The sequence below is a fragment of the Rhinolophus ferrumequinum genome, chromosome 18, assembly GCF_004115265.2.
Source record: "Rhinolophus ferrumequinum isolate MPI-CBG mRhiFer1 chromosome 18, mRhiFer1_v1.p, whole genome shotgun sequence".
NCBI lineage: Eukaryota > Metazoa > Chordata > Mammalia > Chiroptera > Rhinolophidae > Rhinolophus > Rhinolophus ferrumequinum.
The window spans coordinates 30,006,877-30,027,393 of NC_046301.1; the positions used below are offsets into that span (position 1 = coordinate 30,006,877).

The 20,517-nt window shown below is 38.2% G+C and overlaps 1 protein-coding gene across 10 annotated transcripts in view; it reads left to right on the top strand.

Moving 5' to 3' along the window:
- The window catches only part of HMBOX1 (homeobox containing 1), a 185,228-nt gene that overhangs the window by 150,420 nt on the left and 14,291 nt on the right, over positions 1-20,517 (top strand). Inside the window, exons 7-10 of one of the 10 annotated variants that reach the window (XR_004425653.1) lie at positions 16,130-16,212; positions 17,758-17,853; positions 18,681-18,775; positions 19,859-19,960. Coding sequence is in view for 9 of the 10 variants with exons in the window: in XM_033135064.1 (XP_032990955.1) it covers positions 16,130-16,212; positions 17,758-17,853; positions 18,681-18,775; positions 19,014-19,109 (370 nt within the window). In the remaining variant the exon portion in view is untranslated. Of the gene's footprint in view, positions 1-16,129; positions 16,213-17,757; positions 17,854-18,680; positions 18,776-19,013; positions 19,119-19,858; positions 19,961-20,517 lie in introns of all 10 variants that reach the window. The other 9 variants (XM_033135064.1, XM_033135058.1, XM_033135059.1 and 6 more) reach the window with 9 other exon arrangements.

Below are 20,517 nucleotides of genomic sequence, written 5' to 3' on the forward strand. Positions count from 1 at the left end.
CCTGTAACTTTGGGGAAGTTTGCCATCTGTAAGCTTGTCATTGTCCCCATTTCTCAAAGGAGGAGATTGATCAGTGAATAACCTTTCAAGGTCCCTAATTGTCCTAAAATCCACATTAAATAATGAAGTGTCATCGGCAGAGCTGATTTCCAGCTCTGCCTCTCTTACTTCTGTCTGGACTCTGATTGTTTCTCAGGAGTGTTTTAAGGTATGATTCTTGTGAGAGGGTTTTTGACATGTTTGGATAAAGTATAGCATTATCACTACGCTGGTCTTTAAGTGAACTAAAGATGTTCCTTAGGCCTTTATGGATTAACAAAAGATGGTTGCTGTACGTAGACATTTACCCATTCCTTTTATCTCTGCCTTTACTCTGTTGATTTTAAAAAAGAGAGAAAGAACATTTTAAATTATTTTGTTTGTTGCTGAATATGATTTAACATATAGATACTCTCAAGTAGGACATGGGACAATTAGGTTCCACCATCTTTTAGTTTAATGGTATTTTCTTTCCTCCCACTGCCTAGTAATTTTACTAAATGATAAAGAATTGCACACTGGGTTGTAGATAGTGGGTAGTGTCTGACAATCCTGAAACCTTTGACTTATTGGATTGGTGAGGTTCAAATATCTCTTCAGGAGAGGGAGTCCGCATAAAGGCACAGGGAAAAAAATGTTCATTTACATGGCATTATCCCTTGCTTGACGAGTCAGCCCCTGTCTTTTCTATATGCTCACTAAGACACAAAAGGAGAAATTTTCTAGCTGCAATTTTTATAGACTTCGGTGTTATTGAAATGAAAGTGCCTCAAGGACATTTCCATTTGTTACTAGTTTATGGTTTCTCATCTCATGTAAATTATTTTGCCACTTTTCATTTTAATTCTTTGCTGTCATTGTCTGGCAAAACGATCATTTGGTTTCTCTCTGTGAAGATATTCACTGATCACTCAGCTGACTATGTCCTTTGTCTATAAAAGTGTAGTGCCCTGCATACTTATTTTATCACTTTATTATTACCTGTAGATTTCTGTTTACATCCCCCCCTTTTTTTTCTTAGAAAATATCTAGGGCTATAAACCTTCTTATATGGGACGGAAGTATTTTTTGAATTCCAGAGTTCCAGTTCAGAAACAGGTCCCTTTCAGAGTCTTAGAACCAAGTTCTCCTACAATTTATCTATCTGGTAAAAGAAGAAATATCTATTCCTTCAACGTAATCTAAAGGTTAAAATTCTTTTTTCTTTTTTTTTCTTTTTTTTATTATTAATTTATTTTTAATTTATTGGGGTGACAATTGTTAGTAAAATTACATAGATTTCAGGTGTGCAATTCTGTATCACATCATCCATAAATCACACTGTGTGTTCACCACCCAGAGTCAGCTCCCCTTCCAAGGTTAAAATTCTTGAAGGTAAATAATAGTATGAACTGTTCCTAACGCTACCTTTGGGATGGGGGTGGAGTGTGTCTAAAGCCAGGTGGCGAGGCTCTCCTGAATTAGTTTTATTACCATTCTGAAAAATCTCTTGAATCTCACCTTTCCTATTTCCATGCCTCACCCTACTTCAGACCCTCTCCTAACTGGCTTCTGCCCCCAATATCACCAGAGATACTGCTCTACAAAAATGTTTGTAGTAAACTTAAAAATAACTTTGAAGTAAAAACCTTCACTCCCAGCTGCCTAAAAAGTTAACCGCAAACTCTATTGTACCCTTAAAATCTGGACCCAGTGTTTTTCTTTAGTTTGATTCCCCAACTACCATCCCATAGAACAATGTATTCCAACGACACTGAACTCCTTCCCATCTCAGAATGTTTTAAGTTCTTTCATGACTGCCTTTATACATGTTGCTTCCTCTGCCTCATGCCATTTCCCTTTACCCACCCTCCCTGCTCTGTCGTCACTTCCCTGCACAAATGTCAGTGCCTCTCTGCGCCCATATACTTATACCACCAACACAGTCCACTTTACAATTTATAATGTTTTGCTACATACACATATCCGCCGGTGACTACACTGGAAGTGTAGTCAGGTTTATCTTTGCTACCATTTGGCCGATTGCCAGGTATAAACTAGGAGTCATCAACATTTTTGAGGGGACTAAATGAAAGATTAATTATGTCTAAAATCAAAGTCATTAGACCTATTTCCCAACTTTATTGACAGCCCAATGGTTATAGTCTGTTCAAAAATAAATAAACACTATACAAAACTCATTGTATTCAGCTATATCTTAGTCTAAACCCCTTGAGTATACCTGGAGACGATAGTGTACAATATGCTGAGATCCCAACTGGCTTTCTCCTGTAAGTGATATTCCTGGTTTCACTAAAAGCCTTAACTGAAACCACTATTTTCCATGTATTCACCTTTGTTCCTTCAACTGTCCATTGATGAAACAGTTACTTATTGAATGTCTCTTATGTACCGAGCAGATTCCTTGGGCTTAGAAAGCTCCTTTTATGAGTAAACTATATAGAAACTGTAATTGTTGTCTTCTTTGATGCTTCCTTTTTTTCTGAGCAATTATCATGGTCTCTTTCACAGAGCACATGTGAAAAAGACTTAGGGGATTTTTGTTGACATTAAGTTCAGATAAGTCAATAATGTGATGTGGTCCTTGGGTGACCATATTATTTATTGTCTAAAATGAGATACTTTGGGGGAGTGAAAGGGAATTTCTTAATAATCCAAGATAACAACAATATCTCAGGCAAACCGAAGTGTATGATCACCCTATAGGTGACCCCTATAGTGTAATCAGATGGGTTTACTAGTTGCCTTCTGTTTTCCAAACACATCTTAGGTTTTTATGCCTTTGTATCTTTGTCTCTATTGTTAACTTTGCCCTTTCCTCTCCAGTGCCTGGAGTCTGTGCATCCCTCAGAAGCCTGCCCAATTCAGTAAGCGTTTCCTGATCAGCCTATTCCATAGAGATACCTCTCCACCCTGAATTTATTCAGCATATCATTTATATACTTAATTAACAACTAGATGTAGTCTGGATTGTCACAATTACATTACTGTTTTGACTCCTTCTATTGTTTAACTTTTTCCTATCTCCCTCAACGGAGACATATATTATCAGGGTCCATTTTTTTTTCTTTAAAGTTTATTGGGGCGACAATTGTTAGTAAAGTTACATAGATTTCAGGTGCACAATTCTGTAATACACCATCTATGTATCACATTGTGTGTTCACCACCGAGAGTCAGTTCTCTTTCCATGACCATATATTAGACCCCGTTTACCCTCTTCTAGAGCCCCTCTCCACCCTTACCCTCTGGTAACCACTAAACTATTGTCTGTGTCTATGAGTTTTTGGTTCTCATTTGTTTGTTTTGTTCTTTTGTTGTTTCTGGTTTATATGCCACATATCAGTGAAATCATATGATTCTCTGCTTTTTCTGTCTGACTTATTTCGCTTAGCATTATAATCTCAAGATCCATCCATGTTGCCACAACTGGTCCTATTTTATCATTTCTTATAGCCGAATAGTATTCCATTGTGTATATATACCACAACTTCTTTATCCATTCATCTATCGAAGGACACTTTGGTTGTTTCCGTATCTTGGCCACCATAAACAAAGCTGCAATGAACATTGGAGCACACGTTGTCTTTATGTATAAATGTTTTCAGATTTTTTGGGTAGATACCCAGGAGAGGGATTGCTGGGTCATATGGTAATTCTATTCGTAATTTTTGAGGAATCTCCACACTGCCTTCCATAGCGGCTGCACCAGTCCGCATTCCCACCAACAGTGTATGAGGGTTCCTTTTTCTCCACAGCCTCTCCAACACTTGTTATTATTTGTCTTGTTGATGATAGCCATTCTGACTAGGGTGAGGTGATATCTCATTGTGGTTTTTATTTGCATTTCTCTGACGATTAGTGATGTTGAGCATTTTTTTCATATGTCTATTTGCCATTTGTATATCCTCTTTGAAGAGATGTATCTTCGGGTCCTCTGCCCATTTTCAGTTGGATTGTTTGTTTTTTTATTGTTGAGTTGTATGAGTTCTTTGTATATTTTGGATATTAGCCCTTTATCAGAGGCACTGTTTGCAAACATCTTCTCCCATTCAGTTGGTTGCTTCTTTATTTTGTCGATGGTTTCTTTTGCTGTGTAGAAGCTTTTAAGTTTGATATAGTCCCATTCATTTATTTTAGCTTTTACTTCCCTTTCCTTTGGAGTCAAGTTTATAAAATGCTCTTTGAACCCAATGTCCGTAAGTTGCATACCTATGTTCTCTTCTATGCAGTTTTTTGTTTCAGGTCTTATGCTTAGGTCTTTGATCCTTTTGGAATTAATTTTGGTACATGGTGACAGATAGCAGTCCAGTTTCATTCTTTTGCACATGGCTTTCCAGTTCTGCCAGCACCATTTATTGAAGAGGCTGTCTTTTCTCCATTGTATGTTTTCTGCTGCTTTGTCAAAAATTATCTGTCTATATTTCTGTGGTTTATTCTAGGTTCCCAATTCTATTCCATTGGTCTGCGTATCTGTTCTTCTGCCAATACCATGCTATTTTGACTATTGTAGTCCTGTAGTACAAGCTAAAGTCAGGGAGTGTGATACCTCCAGCATTGTTCTTTTTTCTTAGGATTGCTGTGACTATTCGGGGTCTTTTGTGGTTCCATACAAATCTGATGATATTTTGTTCTATTTCTTTTAAAAATGCCATTGGGATTTTGATGGGGATTGCATTAAATCTGTATATTGCTTTGGGTAATAAGTCCATTTTAACTATGTTGATTCTTCCAATCCATGAGCATGGAATGTCTTTCCATTTCTTTGTGTCTTCTTCAGTTTCTTTTAAAAACGTCTTACAGTTTTCAGCATATAGGTCTTTTATATCCTTGATTAAGTTTATTCCTAGGTGTTTTATTCTTTTGTTTGCAATTGCAAAAGGAATTGTTTTTTTTATTTCTTTTTCTGAGATTTCATTGTTAGTGTATAGGAATTCAGTGGACTTTGTACGTTGATTGTGTAGCTGGCACCTTTACTGTATTCGTTGATTGTTTCTAATAGCTTTTTGGTGGAGTCTTTAGGGTTTTCTATATATAGCATCATGTCATCTGCAATTAACTTCTTCATTCCCAATTTGGATGCCTTTTATTCTTTCTCTTGCCTGATTGCTCTGGCGAGGACTTCCAACACTATGTTCAAAAGCAGAGGGGATAGGGGACTGTCATGTTCCTGAACATAGAGCAAGGGCTTCAGTTTTTCACCATTAATTATGAGATTAGCTGAGAATTTGTCATATATAGCCTTTATTATGTTAAAGTATTTTCCTTTTATACCTATTTATTAAATGTTTTAATCATACATGGATGTTGTATCTTGTGAAACACTTTTTCTGCATCAATTGATATAATCATATGATTTTTGTCCTTTATTTTGTTTTATGTGATGTATCACATTGATAGATTTGCTGTGTTGAACCCATCCGTGTGCCCCTGGGATGAACCCCACTTGTCGTGATAAATAATCTTTTTAATGCATTATTGCATTTGATTTGCTAGAATTTTGTTTGGGATTTTTTTGCGGGGGAGGGGAAGGGGAACAGGACTTTATTGGGGAACAGTGTGTACTTCCAGGACTTTTTCCAAGTCAAGTAGTTGTCCTTTCAATCTTAGTTGTGGAGGGTGCTTGCTGTTCAGCTTCAAGTTGTTGTGCTTTCAGTCTTAGTTGTGGAGGGCGCAGCTCAGCGCCAGGTCCAGTTGCCATTGTTAGTTGCAGGGGACGCAGCCCACCATCCCTTGCGGGAGTCGAACTGGCAACCTTGTGGTGAGAGCCCACTGGCCCATGTGGGAATCGAACCGGCAGCCTTCGGAGTTAGGAGCATGGAGCTCCAACCCCCTGAACCACCGGGCCGGCCCTTGTTTAGGATTTTTGCATCTGTATTCATCAAAGATAATTGGTTGTGTAGTGGTTTTTTTTGTGTTATCCTTACCAGGTTTTGATATCAGGGTAATGTTGGCCTCATAAAATGAGTTATGGATTATTGCCTCTTCTTCAACTTTTTGGAAGAGTTTGAGCAGGACAGGTATTAGAGCCTCTTTGAAGGTTTGATAGAATTCACTAGTGAAGTCATCTGGTCCCAGACTTTTGCTTTTGGAAAGGTTTCGGATGACTGATTCCAATTTCTTTACTGGTGATCGGTCTATTTAGATTTTCCAGTTCTTTGTGATTCAGCCTAGGAAGTCTATGTTTCTAAGAACTTGTCCATTTCTTCAAGGTTATTGAATTGGTGGCTGTAGTCCTTCATAGTATTCTTGGATGATCCTTTGATTTCTGTGCATCCATGATAACTTCCCCTCTTCATTCTGATTTTGTTATAGTAGTGTCTTTTCTATTTTTATCTGAGAAGAGTCTGGCCAAGGGTTTGTCAATTTTATTAATCTTTCAAAGAACCAACCCTTTGTCACATTAATTGTTTCTATTGTCTTTTTGTTCTCCATTTAATTCTGCTCTGATTTTTATTATTTCCTTTCTCCTGCTGACCTTGGGTTTCATTTGTTCTTCTTTTTCTAGTTCTTTAAGGTGTAATGTGAGGTTATTTATTTGGGATTTTTCTTGTTTCTTGAGATAGACCTGTAATGATATAAATTTCCCGCTTTAAAACTGCTTTTGCTGCATCCCCAAAATTTTGGTGGGATGTATTTTTCATTCTCATTTGTTCTATGTATCTTTTGATCTCTCTTCTTATTTCTTCTTTAACCCAGTCGTTCTTTAAAAATATTGTTTAACCTCCACATATTTGTGGTTTTTCCTGCCTTTTTTCACAATTGACATCCAATATCAAAGCGTTGTGATCAGAGAATATGCTTGGTATGATTTCAATCTTCTTAAATTTGCTGAGGCTAGTTTTATGTCCCAATAGATGATCTATCCTTGAGAATGTTCTATGTACACTAGAAAAAAATATATAGTCGGATGTTTTAGGATGAAGTGCTCTATAAAGGTCAATTATGTCCATTTCATCTAATGTGTCATTTAGGGCTGCTATTTCATTATTTGTTTTCTGTTTGGATGATCTATCCATAGCTGTCAATGATATATTTAGGTCCCCTAGTATAATTTTGGTCAATTTCTCCCTTTAATTCTGTTAGTAGTTGCTTGGTATATTTCGGTGCTCCCTGATTGGGGGCATAAACATTGATGACTGTTATGTCTTCTTGTTGTATAGTCCCCTTTACCATTATGAAATGTCCATCTTTGTCTCTTGTTACCTTTTTCACCCTGAAGTCTGTTTCATCTGATATCAGTATGGATACACCTGATTTTCTCTGGATGTCATTTGCTTGGAGTGTCAATTTCCACCCTTTCATTTTGAGTTTGTTTGTCCTTGTAGCTAAGATGTGTCTCTTGGAGATAGCAAATGGTTCGGTTTAGTTTTTTGATCCAATCTGCTACTCTACCTTTTTATTGGTGAGTTCAGTCCATTTACATTTAGGGTGATTATTGATATGTGAGGATTTCCTATCATTCTATCTTTAGCTTTCTGGTAAGATTGTGTCTCCATTGTTTCTTTGCCTTTTTGTTGTCTATTATTTCTGGGTGGTGGTATTCTATGATATTTCATTGTTTCTTCTTTTATTACAGTACATATTTCAGTTTAGATTTTTTTTTTTGAGTGGTTACAATTTAGTTTATGTGAAAGAAAGTTTGATATTTAGAGTATTCCATTTTCTTCAGCATGCTTACTTTCTCCATTCCCATATTCTGGTTCAGGCCTTACTCTCCCCCCTTTTATGTTTTGATTGCCACAAATTGTCCCTGTTGATGGTGGTCGAATAGCATCCTTCAGTATTTCTTGTAGTGCAGGTCGTGTGTTAGAAAATTCCCTCAGCTTCTGTATATCTAGAAAGGTCTTTATTCCTCCTTCATATCTAAAGGATATCGTTGCTGGATATATTATTCTTGGCTCATAATTTCTCTCTTTCAATAGTTTGAATATTTGGTTCCACTACCTCCTGGCTTGAGCGTTTCTGCTGAAAAATATGATGATATTCTAATGGGCTTTCTGTTGTAGGTTACCGTCTTCTTTTCCTTGGCTGTCTTGAGTATTCTTTCTTTGTCATTGATTTGGGGTTCATATTTTGAACTTATGTCTACTCCTCAAGCACAGTACTTTATTCATATTAATATAACACATATTTATTAATGATTTTGTTTACTGGCCTACCTTTGTCTTTCCTAAAAACTCTTCCACTGTACGTCAATATTGTGTGTCTGCCACCCCCACCCCCAGAAAAAGTTTTAAGAGCTTTGCAATGAAAAGTTTTAATAATAATTAAAACTTAAATACTTTAAACTTAAATGTTTACCATGAAGTATCTTAAAATATGTCATTTTGTCAGTTTAGACTGTACTGTCTATCCTGAATTAATATTTTTAAGCATTAAAACATTATTGAAAGAGAAAAAGATGAAAGTGGTACTCATAGTGCAGTGTATATACCCACTGTGAAGTAGCACATTTTGATGAAATTAATGTTTTCAACGGGCCTATATATGTTAATTATTTTTTTTAAAAAATAGTTCTTTAAGAAGAAAGGATTAAATTTCAGGCTTAGAGATTTAATACTATAGTGAATGAATTCTTACATTCTCGAACTTTTGATTTGGAAGAAGTTTTTGATTTATTTTTACTCTGATCTTCATTTTATAGACCCTAAAAATACAGATTAAAAATGATTTTTAAAACTTTTCAGCTCAAGTCACTTATGTCATGAATAATTACAAATACTAATTTAGCTTCCAAAAATAATGTGGCTTTATTCTTTTCATCCCTAGAATAACAATCACAGGCCTAATATTTATGCTGCTCCAAATACACTTTCCAAACATATATTGTTTATAGAGTTGTATTAATCATTAAATTAGTTCTTAATTGTTTCAGTGTTTTCCCAGTTTTTATTGAAATTTATAAAAATAGCATATGTTCATTTTAAAAATTCAAAGTATATAAAACACAATGTGAAAATCAATCTTAATTACCACCAACATTCCCCTGTCTTCCACTCACCCCCAGTATTTGTAACAGTTGAGACCCTGTTGCAATAATTCTCTGCCCCTGATTGTCAACAGTTCATTACAGTGATATCCATTGCTTTTGGAGACCGCTGTCCTGGGTTGGTGGTGACTTTGTTCATCATTATTGACTTGTCAACATTATCGTCAGTGAGATGTACATATAAGGATTAGTCAGACTTGCACTTTGGCCTCAGATGGCCTTCAGTGTAGTAGGAAAGCGATATATAGACTGCGTTTCCCCTAAATAAGACCTAGCTGGACAATCAGCTCTAATGCGTCTTTTGGAGCAAAAATTAATGTAAGTCCGGGTCTTATGTTAATTTTTGCTCCAAAAGACGCATTAGAGCTGATTGTCCGGCTAGGTCTTATTTTTGGGGAAACACAGTAGTGATAACTATAATACAAGACGAAAGAGGTATAAAAGAGCAACAGTTGAAGTGCTATAGGATTTATAGGGTGAGGAAAATATTTACTTTGGACTGTCCAAGAGGTGATATTTGAGCTATTTACTGAAAGACAAGATTTGGATTGGGGAGGGAGGCAAAAAGCAAATACACTGGGAGGAGAAAGGCACAAAGAAGAAGGTAATTTGCAAGGTTATTCCATTTTCCTAGACTGTGGTGTGCACATATGAGAGTAGCAGCAGATAAAAATGCAATGGTAGTTTGGGAGAGAACGCTGAACACGTCTATAATAAATCCTAAAAAATTTTTAACAGGATAGTGGCATGACTAGAGATGTGCATTAGGAATATTAATCAGACATTAGAGGAGGTACAGTGTCAGTCACAGGCTTTGCAGTAATTTGGAAGAAGAGTTACCATAAAGATGTGTAGTGGCCATAGGGCAGTAGCTGATTCCTTTAGGTCTTAGCAACTGCAATACTCTTTCAGCTTTAAGAAGGCCATGATTGTAAGACACACCTTTATTTTATGTACTAATGGGGGGGAACACTGCTAGTTAATTTTCAGACACCACTAATTATAACATCTATCCTGATTTTAGAGTTTATAATAATGAAGAAATGAACATCATAAAAATCAATGAAATAAATTGAAGGGCTACAGGAAAAAACATGGGGTGTTCAAGAAAGAAAGGAGAGAGTTTAGAAAATGAAAGAAGGGGGGATGAGATCAAAGACACGTGTGGGGAAGTAGACCATGAAGAGGAGGAGAATGTGTCTTCTTCTCCCATGGGATGAAGAAATGAATGAGAAGGGCCGGCCCAGTGGATCATGTGGTTGGAGCTCCATGCTCCTAACTCTGAAGGATGCCAGTTCGATTCCCACATGGGCCAGTGGGCTCTGAACCACAAGGCTGCCGGTTCGATTCCTCGAGTCCCGCAACAGATGGTGGGCAGCACCCCCTGCAACTAAAGATTGAACATGGCACCTTGAGCTGAGCTGCCACTGCGCTCCCGGATGGCTCAGCTGGTTGTAGTGTGTCTTGTCAACCACAAGGTTGCCGGTTCGACTCCCGCGATGGATGGTGGGCTGCACCCCCTGCAACTAGCAATGGCAACTGGACCTGGAGCTGAGCTGTGCCCTCCACAACTAAGATTGAAAGGACAACAACTTGAAGCTGAACGGCACCCTCCACAACTAAGATTGAAACGACAACAACTTGACTTGGGAAAAAAAAAAATTCTGGAAGTACACACTGTTCCCCAATTAAGTCCTGTTCCCCTTCCCAAATAAAATCTTAAAAAAAAAAAAAAATTAATAAAAAAAAAGAATGAGAAGTGACATAGAAGTTGAGAAGCTAAAAACATTAAGTGAACTCATATTAAATAACCTCCATCTCTTGGTAAAAGAGGTGGCAAAGTCATTTGCAAAAAAAATGACAGTACTGGGTTTGAGGTCTCGGGACTTAAGAGTGAGAAGATTTCAGGTAAGTGGAGCATGAAAGAGTATTAAAGACAGTTTGTTAGAAAGGACCAAAAGACTGTGATACCAAAACTAGACTAAAACTACAAAGAAAATTTTAGGCTAATATCCCTGATGAACATAAATGCAAAAATCCTCAGCAAAATATTGACAAATGGAATTCAGCAATACATTAAAACGATCATATACCATGATCAAGTGAGATTTATTCCCATAATGCCAGTTTGGTTCAATATCCATAAATCAATTAACATGATACACCACTTAAACAAAATGAAGGATAAAAATCATATGATCATATCAATAGATGCAGAAGAAACACGTAACAAAATCCAACATCCTTGTATGTTAAATACTCTGAGGCAAGTGGGGATAGAAGGAACATGTTTGAAAATAATAAAAGCCATATATGACAAACTCACAGCTAAACATCATACTCCAACAGTGAAAAGCTGAAACTTTTTTCTTTAAGATGGAGAATAAAAACAAGGATGTTCACTTTCACCACTTTTATTCAACATAGTATTGGAAGTCCTAACCACAGCAATAAGATAGAAAAAAAAAAAAAGGAAAAAGAGGAAGAAGAAGAAGACGAAAAGGGGCATCCAATTGGAAAGAACTTAAAGCTGTCATTATTTGCAGATGACATGATTCTATATACACAGAACCCTAAAGATTCTATCAAAAAACTATCAGAACTAATCAATGAATCAGTAAAGTAGCAGGATACAAATTAATATTCAGAAATCTGTTGCATTTTCGTACACCAATAACGAAACTACCAGAAAGAGAAATTAAGAAAACAATTCCATTTACAGTTACATCAAAAAGAATAAAATACCTAGGAATAAATTTAAACCACAGAGGTAAAAGACCTATACTTGGAAACTTGTAAGACACTGAAGAAAGAAATTGAAGAATAAATGGAAGGATATACCGTGCTCATGACTAAGAAGACAATATTGTTAAAAATGTCCATACTATCCAAAGCAATCCTTCCTACCAAAATACCAATGGCATTCTTCACATAACTAGAATAAATAATCCTAAAAATATATATATGGAAACACAAAAGACCCCAAAATAGCCAAAGCCATCTTGAGAAAGAGAACAAAGTTGGAGGTATCATGCTACCTGATATCAAACTATACTACAAGGCTATAGTTATCAAAACAGCATGGTAGTGGCATAAACACAGACACATAGATCATAGAACAGTACAGAGCCCAGAAATAACCCATTACCTATAAGGTCAATTAATCTATGACAAATGAGGCAAGACTATAAAATAGTGTAAAGACAGTCTCTTCAATAAATGGTGCTGGGAAAACTGGAGAGATGCATGCAAAAGAATGAAACTGTATCACATTCTTATACCATATAATAAGAATAAACTCCAAATGGCTATTAAAGACTTAACTCGCAAGACCAAAAACCATCTAAAAACTCCTGGAAGAAAACATAGGCAGTAAACTCATTGACATCACTTTTGGTAGTATTTTTTTGGGTATGTCTCCTCAGGCAAGGGAAACAAAAGAAAAAATAAACAAATGTGACTACAATCAAACTAAAGAGTTTTTACATAGCAAAGGAAAGCAACAAAATCAAAGGACACCCTCCTGAATGGTAGAAGATATTTGCCAATGATACATATGATGATAAGGAACTCATACAACTTACCACCAATAAGCAATATGATTAAAAAATGGGCAGAGAATCTGAATAGACATTTCTCTAAAGAGGAGATACAGACAGATGGCCAATAGACATTTGAAAAGATGCTCAACATTACTAATCATCAGAGAAATGCAAATGAAAACCACAGTGAGATATCACCTAGTGATATCATCGATAGACAAATTGATAAAGATGTGGTCTATACTGTGTTTCCCTGAAAATAAGACCTAACCGGGAAAATAAGCCCTAGCCTATTTTTCAGGATGACATCCCCTGAACATAAGCCCTAATGCATCTTTTGGAGCAAAAATTAATATAAAACCCAGTCTTATTTCAGGGAAACACGGTAATATTTATACAATGGAATATTATTCAGCATAAAAAGATGAAATCTCACCATTTGCAACAACACAGATGGACCTGGAGTATCATGTTAAGTGAAATAAGTCAGACCCAAGACCAATACCATATGATTTTCACTTATGGTTAGAATCTAAAAAAATAAAATAAACAAAAAATAAAAACTCATACAGAGCACCATTGATGGTTGCCAAATGGGAGGGGGACTGGGGGAATGGGTAAAAAGGTGAAGGGCAAGAAGTAAAATTGCCAGCTATAAAAATAGTCATGGGAAATAAAGTACAACCTAGGGGATATATCAATAATGTAATAACTGTATTTTGTCAGATGGGTACTAGATTACTTCATAAGTTATATGGATGTCTAATCACTATGTTGTATACCTGAAAGTAATATAATATTGTATGTCAACTGTAATGAAAATTTACAAAAAATTTTTTTAACAAAATAAAGGACTAAAATGAGGGACCCAGTTAAGTTTTGAAAAGCGTGGGTTTTTTAAAGAAACCAATTGGCTCTATTTATGACTTTGTCCAGGAACACTTGGTACCCTGAAAGAAAGATGGAAGAAGTGGAAGGTGTTTTCTGCAGGGTAGGAGATTGGCTGGATAGGTATGGTGGAGGGACAGAAAAACGAAATAAGTTTCTTCTTCGGGATACTGTTGATTTGGCTCACCCTGGCGTGATGACTAAGAAATGAGAGGGGAGGCCAGCAGAATAATAAACAGATTTTTCTTTGTAACGTTATGGGGAGTGTTAAAGGGATTTGAGGTTATAAAGAAGGTGAAGAACAGTTTGAAAAGGAGAGGAGTAAGTAAGTAGAAAGTTGGATTGGGAATTTCAGAATTTGGTGGAGGTAAAATTCTGAGGGTTGTGTCCGGAAAACTTACTGTCCTTCTAAAACACAGATGGGAAACATAATCTCTTTGTGGCTTGAAAGCCTCTGTTTCAGGGTGAAGTCGTCACTAAAAGTACAGACCAGGCTCGTCACAACCTAGCCCCATCGTGCTTTTCCAGGCAAACAAGTCTTCATTTTTTTCTTGTGAACCCTATATTCTAACCACACTGAATGAACTCTTCTGTCTGCCCGGAATCGTAAAGGCTGTTACCTACTTTGCCTTTGCACCTGGTGTTCCCCTTACCTGAAATGCTCTTCCTGCTCTTCTTTGCCTTGTAAACTCCTGCCCATCTTCTAGACCTAACTCAGATGGCACTCCCTCTGCCGAGTCCTTCCAGGCTCTTGTGAACAACACTGGGCACGTCTTCATTTGCTCCCACCATACTGTTTAGGCACCCTGTGGAATTCAGCACAGTACGCTGATTTGTGTCTCTCTCCAGCAGACTGTGAATTCCTTGAAGCCAGAACCTATCTAATTATCTTCTTTACCACAGTGCAAGCACATAATATTAGGGGTTTAATATCTGCTTTTGTTGTCTTTGTTGTTGAATTTGAAATGAATGAGCTAATGCAGTGCCTCTCTTATGTTAGTGCATTGGAATCACCCGGAGATCCTGTTGAAATTCAAATTCCGATTTAGTCTGAGATTCTACCTTTCCAACAAGCTCCCAGGTGATGCCAATGCTTCTGGTTTATGGAACTAATCTAGGGTGTCTTTGCCCAAGTGAATAGCAGAAAGGGAGTAAAGACGGAGGTGAGTGGGGATGTGGCAGCAGAGCAGTTATAGGGACAGAGACTTGAAAAAAAATTGTCAGTATAAACACTGGGGTCCTGAAAGTAACAGCAGAAAATCACGTGGGAAGAGGTGGTTAAATCATGGCATAAAACAGGAGACCTTGTGGAGGACAGTAGTTGACAAGACTGGGATGAGTTCTCTGACTTACGTTTTAGAAACGGAGAGGTGGTTCCGTGCTGGCAGCTGCTGTGTCGGAACTGCTGCCGAGGAAGCTCTCCATGGAGACGGTGGGAGGAAGAGGAGTGGAGGTGTCAGAAGTCGGGTTTGGGGGTTCACAGGAAGGGTTGGGGCCTCCGGTGTTTTATTCTCAGTAGAGTGGCATTTCCACCAATGCCGACAGGAGGGTGAGGAAATGGGGAAAGCTGCATCCTGGGGAGGGAAGCCCCTAAAGTAGGGGGAGGTATGAGATTTTGACAAGGGATCATTTCCCGATTTTAAGTTTCCAGATTCAAAGTATGAAAATTCTTTTTCTTTTTTTAAACTCATAAGATGACAGAAAAAGTACCACTAATAAACTTTCTGTTATCACATATAGTCTCACAGGTCTGATAATGCTAAGGACGGGTTCAGTAAACCTAATTTCTTTTAAGTGCTATTGTACAGAAGGAATATATGCTTTTTTAACATAGGAGAAAAAGCAAAAATAAATGTTTAAACCTCCTCCTACTAATCCCATTCCCCCACAATGAAATAATCAATACTTACAGCCTGGTGTGTACTCTTCTAGCTTTTATCCATGCAAATTTATGTGCACATTGACAGGAATTTTTCAAGTTCCCTAATAGCATTTTTGCTTGCACATTATTCTGCAGATTGTTTTTCTCACTTAGGAATATGTCATAAACATCCCTTCAGGTCAATGGATAGAGCTCTAACTTATTTTTTTCCCCTATATTTTTCCCCCATTTTTAAATAGCTGTGTATAAATATAGATATCCCATAATTTGTTCTCCCATTCTCCTACTGATGGAAAATTGGGTCATTTCCAGTTTTTGCTACTACAAACAATATGACACACACAAAAAGTCCTATTGTTCCCAGTGCCTCAGTCACAGAACTCCCTGATTTCAGCCAGCCATACGTATCACAAGTAACTTTAATATCAAGGACATTTTTTTAAAGAAGCATAGCAGTAGCTACGCCTGCTATCCAGTATAGTAGCCACTCATCTCATTTAGCTATTTACATTTAAATTTGCTGAAATGAAATCAAATTAAAAATTCACTTCCTCAGTCACATCAGCCTCATTTCAAGTGCTCAGCAACCACATGTGCGTAGTGGTACCACACTGGACAGTACCGAACAGACCACTTCCATCCTCACAGAGAATTCCATTGGATAGCCTGGACTAGACATTCTCCTGTTACATCCTAAAGAAGAACATTCTTTTCCGTGGGCTGGTGATGTAATGAGAGCTCATTTGAAAAAGTACAAACTCTCTGTTTTAATTGGTTGCCTCTGCAGTTACTTCAATGAGAATCAATATCCAGATGAAGCCAAGAGAGAAGAAATTGCAAATGCTTGCAATGCAGTTATACAGAAGCCAGGTAAGCAGCACTTTGCTCTTTGGTGACACTCTCAGCTTCAGGTCATCATTTAGGACACTAAATCTCCTCTTACTCGTCCCGACTGGGTGCTCTCAGCGCCACCTGTGCCATCCTCCTGTGGACACTCACTGCCCTGTCCTGGCCAAACCATACGTCTTGGGATGTGAGTTTGCTACTCCAAATTACATGTTCTCATGGGAAAGTTTCCAGTCGATGTTGCTGCTTAACATATGAGACCTTGAAATTATTTTTTAAAGACTCTATAGATTTCTTTTTCCAAAAATAAAGCACAAATACATCAATTACAAAATAATTTTAGTTTGAAATATTTAACCAGAGTTTGTTAATGAAAAGATTATTTTTTTAAAATAATTGGAAATTATATAATTCTATATTGCTGTTTGAAGAAAGAACTCTATTTGGGGTCGGCTTCTGTCTCCTCCCCACGTCAGGATGACTTCTGCTTAGCTAAAAAGAACTTAGGGTAATTCCATTCTGAATTCCTGCTGTTCCTATGCAAGCCAGCCGAGCCACGGAAACGCTCATGTCTTTTCTCCATGTGCCAAGATTTCCACATTTTACGGTCTTGTTACCAGAAACCATTTTCAGTTAAGATGAGCCAATCGATCTTCATTTGGCCGGTTAATTTGATTGGCTTAAAGGCTATAAATGAAAGTATCAATGCTTTGTAATAATTAAATTATAATTTATTATCCCTTTGCTAGAAGCCAGACTGCTAGCAATCGAGATCCTACACACTCAGCTCCAACGACATCTAAACCCTTATTTCACACGAGCCAGAGTCCCGGCCCTAAGGCTACAGGAATTCAAACTCTTCATGAAAAACACTGTACCCCTAATCATTAAGGCCCTCAACTGTTTTTCAGTTTCTCCACGCACTGTGGATTCAAAGCTGAAACAGAAAAGAACAGGGGAGGAGGGAATGTACAGGTGGGTCCTTGTAGGCAAGCATGGTGCTATTCCTAAGAAGTCACATCTGACAGCAAAGAATAAATCTAAAATGCAACCTGAATTGTGCTGTGTTCCAGCATAGTTACAGTAATGGATTGTCACACTGACCTTTAGTCTCCCAAGAAAACGTGAATAATATCTTCTGTCTTAAGACAACAGAAACTAGTTAATACAAAGTCTTAAAGGTGTAAGTAAACTTCAGCTACCTGGAAACTTGATTAAAGAATAACATATTCATCTAGCATGATGCTTATCTCCGTGTGCTATCATGTGAATGTCAAACCCTAGCAGACTGACTTTGTGGAATTCTTTAATATTGTTTAATATTGGAATTCTTTCACGGTGTGTGGCTTTCTAAATTGAAGCATTTTATGTGACTAGTTACTATCTGTGTAGTTACGTTTATTCAATAATAATTTAAGTATGAACATAGTACAAGGTAATGCAAAAAAAAAATTCCCTTGTATCTGTTATTCTAGTAATAAATGCAATCAAAAGAACTCTTAAAAAGTATTATCCCTTAAAATTGGTCTCAGATACAGATTATCTGAATTTTATGACATACATTCACAGGCAAAAAACTGTCAGATCTGGAACGAGTTACCTCCCTGAAAGTATATAATTGGTTTGCTAACAGACGGAAGGAGATCAAGAGGAGAGCCAATATCGGTAATGTATCAGAGAGGCTGCTTTCTCCTTTCACAGTTACCGGCCTGTACTTGAGAGTGATTTCAGCTCAGAACTGCAGGTCTAAGTTATCCTAAACGTTAAAGCCTAATAAGAATTGCCCTTGTGTTTTCCTTCATTGTATTTTTAATAACCAAAGGTTAGTATTATTTGCACTATTTGTATTATAATAATAATGGCATTATTATTTCTAAAACTCATTGTTCTTAATGTTCTGGGATCTAGAATTAGACACGGTCTCGGAGCAATTACTCCTGTGGCGCCTATTACAGATACTTGTAAGGTCTCGAGAGGGAGGGAATGTGATACCCTAAGCTTCTTTGTTATCCCTGGGCTATGACGTCAGTATTAAGAAACATCTGATTATTAGAATTGGAATGAAAGAAACTTAGCAGACATGACACATAGCAAAAGGCAGAGATTTTACAAAGAGAGCCTTTAAGAAACGTGAATTGATGCGATTGGGGTGGGTGATCGGTTTTGAGCTTCTAAAATTGTGTCTCACTTACAAACTTAACCCCTCTTCATCACTGCAAATCTCAAGCACTGCACAGAACCCCGAGACAGGAGGGCTCTCTAACAGTCAGCCAGATGCCCAGCCGCAGGGGCTCCAGAATGGCGGACGTGTTCACCCCCACCCTCCTCACCCCCACCTATGTACGGCTGCAGCTTAAAAGAAACAAAACGCAGAGCCATCTAGGTTCTTCTTTACTGACATTCTAATTTCCTCAGCACAGAAATTAATTCAGTGCTTAGGCCATTATGATGACGTAACAGATAATTTAGGGATCTATTTGCTTTTTTCGAAGAAGCAGCAATCCTGGAGAGTCATGGGATAGATGTACAGAGTCCGGGCGGCCATTCCAACAGTGATGACGTGGACGGAAATGACTACTCAGAGCAGGTGAGCGGCCGAGTGTGGGTTCTGGGCCACAGAGTGGGTGGGACAGCATGCCAGCTCAGTGCTGGGAGTGTGTGTGGTACGGGGTGGGGGAGAGGAGACAATCTGATGTCCCTCCACTGTGCTCATGTGACTAGTTAGATTTTCATGTCATTAGAAAGGAATGTGGTAAGATTCAGTTGTCCTGTTGAATGTGTGAGAAATCGTTATTCACCCACATGGATTTATTGTCATACAACAGGATACTTGGCAAGTACGCAATGGGGAGGAGGAGGAGGGAAGAAGTTCAGAGGGAGGCAGAGAAGCAGAGAAGGTAGAAGAAGAGAGGAGGATCTGATCCAAACAAGCAAGTTACACCATTCACCACACACACACTCGATGTTTGAGAGATACTAGGGGCAACTGGGTAGCTGTGGTCCGTGCCTCAGACGTGTACCAGCACAGCGCACCGTGCCAGGTCCCACCCACTGCGGCCCCTCTGCCGAGACGAGTGCCTCTGCCAGAGTCTCCGGCACATGGACACATACCTCCTCTCATCAATGCATGTCTCTCACCTCACCCTGACTTACTCTTCATTGCTTGGGGGAAAAAATATATTTAATTGTAGCCACTGGATGGAAAAATTCAGTAACTAAGAAGGTGGGAATTTTTTCCCCCCACATATCTGGTGACAGATTTCACTAAAATTTTTATAGGATTTTAAGATACATTTCCATTTGGAAACTGGTGTCTTCTCCTAAAGCCCAGAGAGGCACCCCTTTTCCTTGCTCCTCAGCCAGCTCTTCGATGCAGCCCGCTGCGTTTTCCTTGTGCCCACCCCAGCCTCCGTTTACCATCGTGAGCGCAGGTACTGCAGCGTGCATGCAACTCCATGCCAGTCCTTCCTCAACTCTCCCGACCAGCCCATGAGAATGAGAATGAAACAGCGATGCCCGTACTTCCAAGGGTTACCTTTTGCTCTTTAGGGCTCGAATCATAGCGCCACATTTGACTCAGAGAATGTTTTGTAAGGCTTTCTAATTGGAACCATTCCTATTATTTTTCAGTCTACCAATGTAGATGGATCATTTCCATCTTTTTTTCCAGATGCCCTAAGGGCAGCACATCCCACGATCCCACGCTTTTTTCCCGAAGGGACTTACCCTTTCCAAAGCTTTTTGATGCAGAGTTCCCCTGAAGCCGTGACAGGTGAGAAACTTCCCCTTACTTGTAACACTGTCTTCAGTGCCTGATGAACATCCTGCAGTGCCAGTTTCTGTCACAGCTTTATTGTTTAGCACCTCAAGCTACGTGTGGGAGGAGAGCCTCACACCCCCTCTAAGTAAGACACCGCCGCTCCCCTCACACAGCTGCCTTACAGCAGGAGAGCACCACACATTTCCTCCCAGAGCCGTTTCCGGCAGTTACACTTTTGTCCTATTGTAATTGAGAGGTTTTTGTTTTTTGTGGGTCTTTTTTTTGGTTTTGTTTTGTTTTTTTACAAAAATGCATTTTTATTCAAAAGATGTTGGTGTCTGTCTAGTTTTTTTGTCTAGTTTTCTCAGTTCAATAGAGAGAGACCATAAATTCTGATACTCTATTTGTAGGAGTACCCACCAATCTAGAATGTAATAGCTCACTAGTATGACTTTCAGTGACTAGTGCTATGTGTTTTTTGCAAAACTGGAATAAGCCAGGTTTGCTGATCATCACTAGCCATCTTTCTGAAAGAAGGAATAAAATTCTCAGCAAGAAAAAAAAAACAT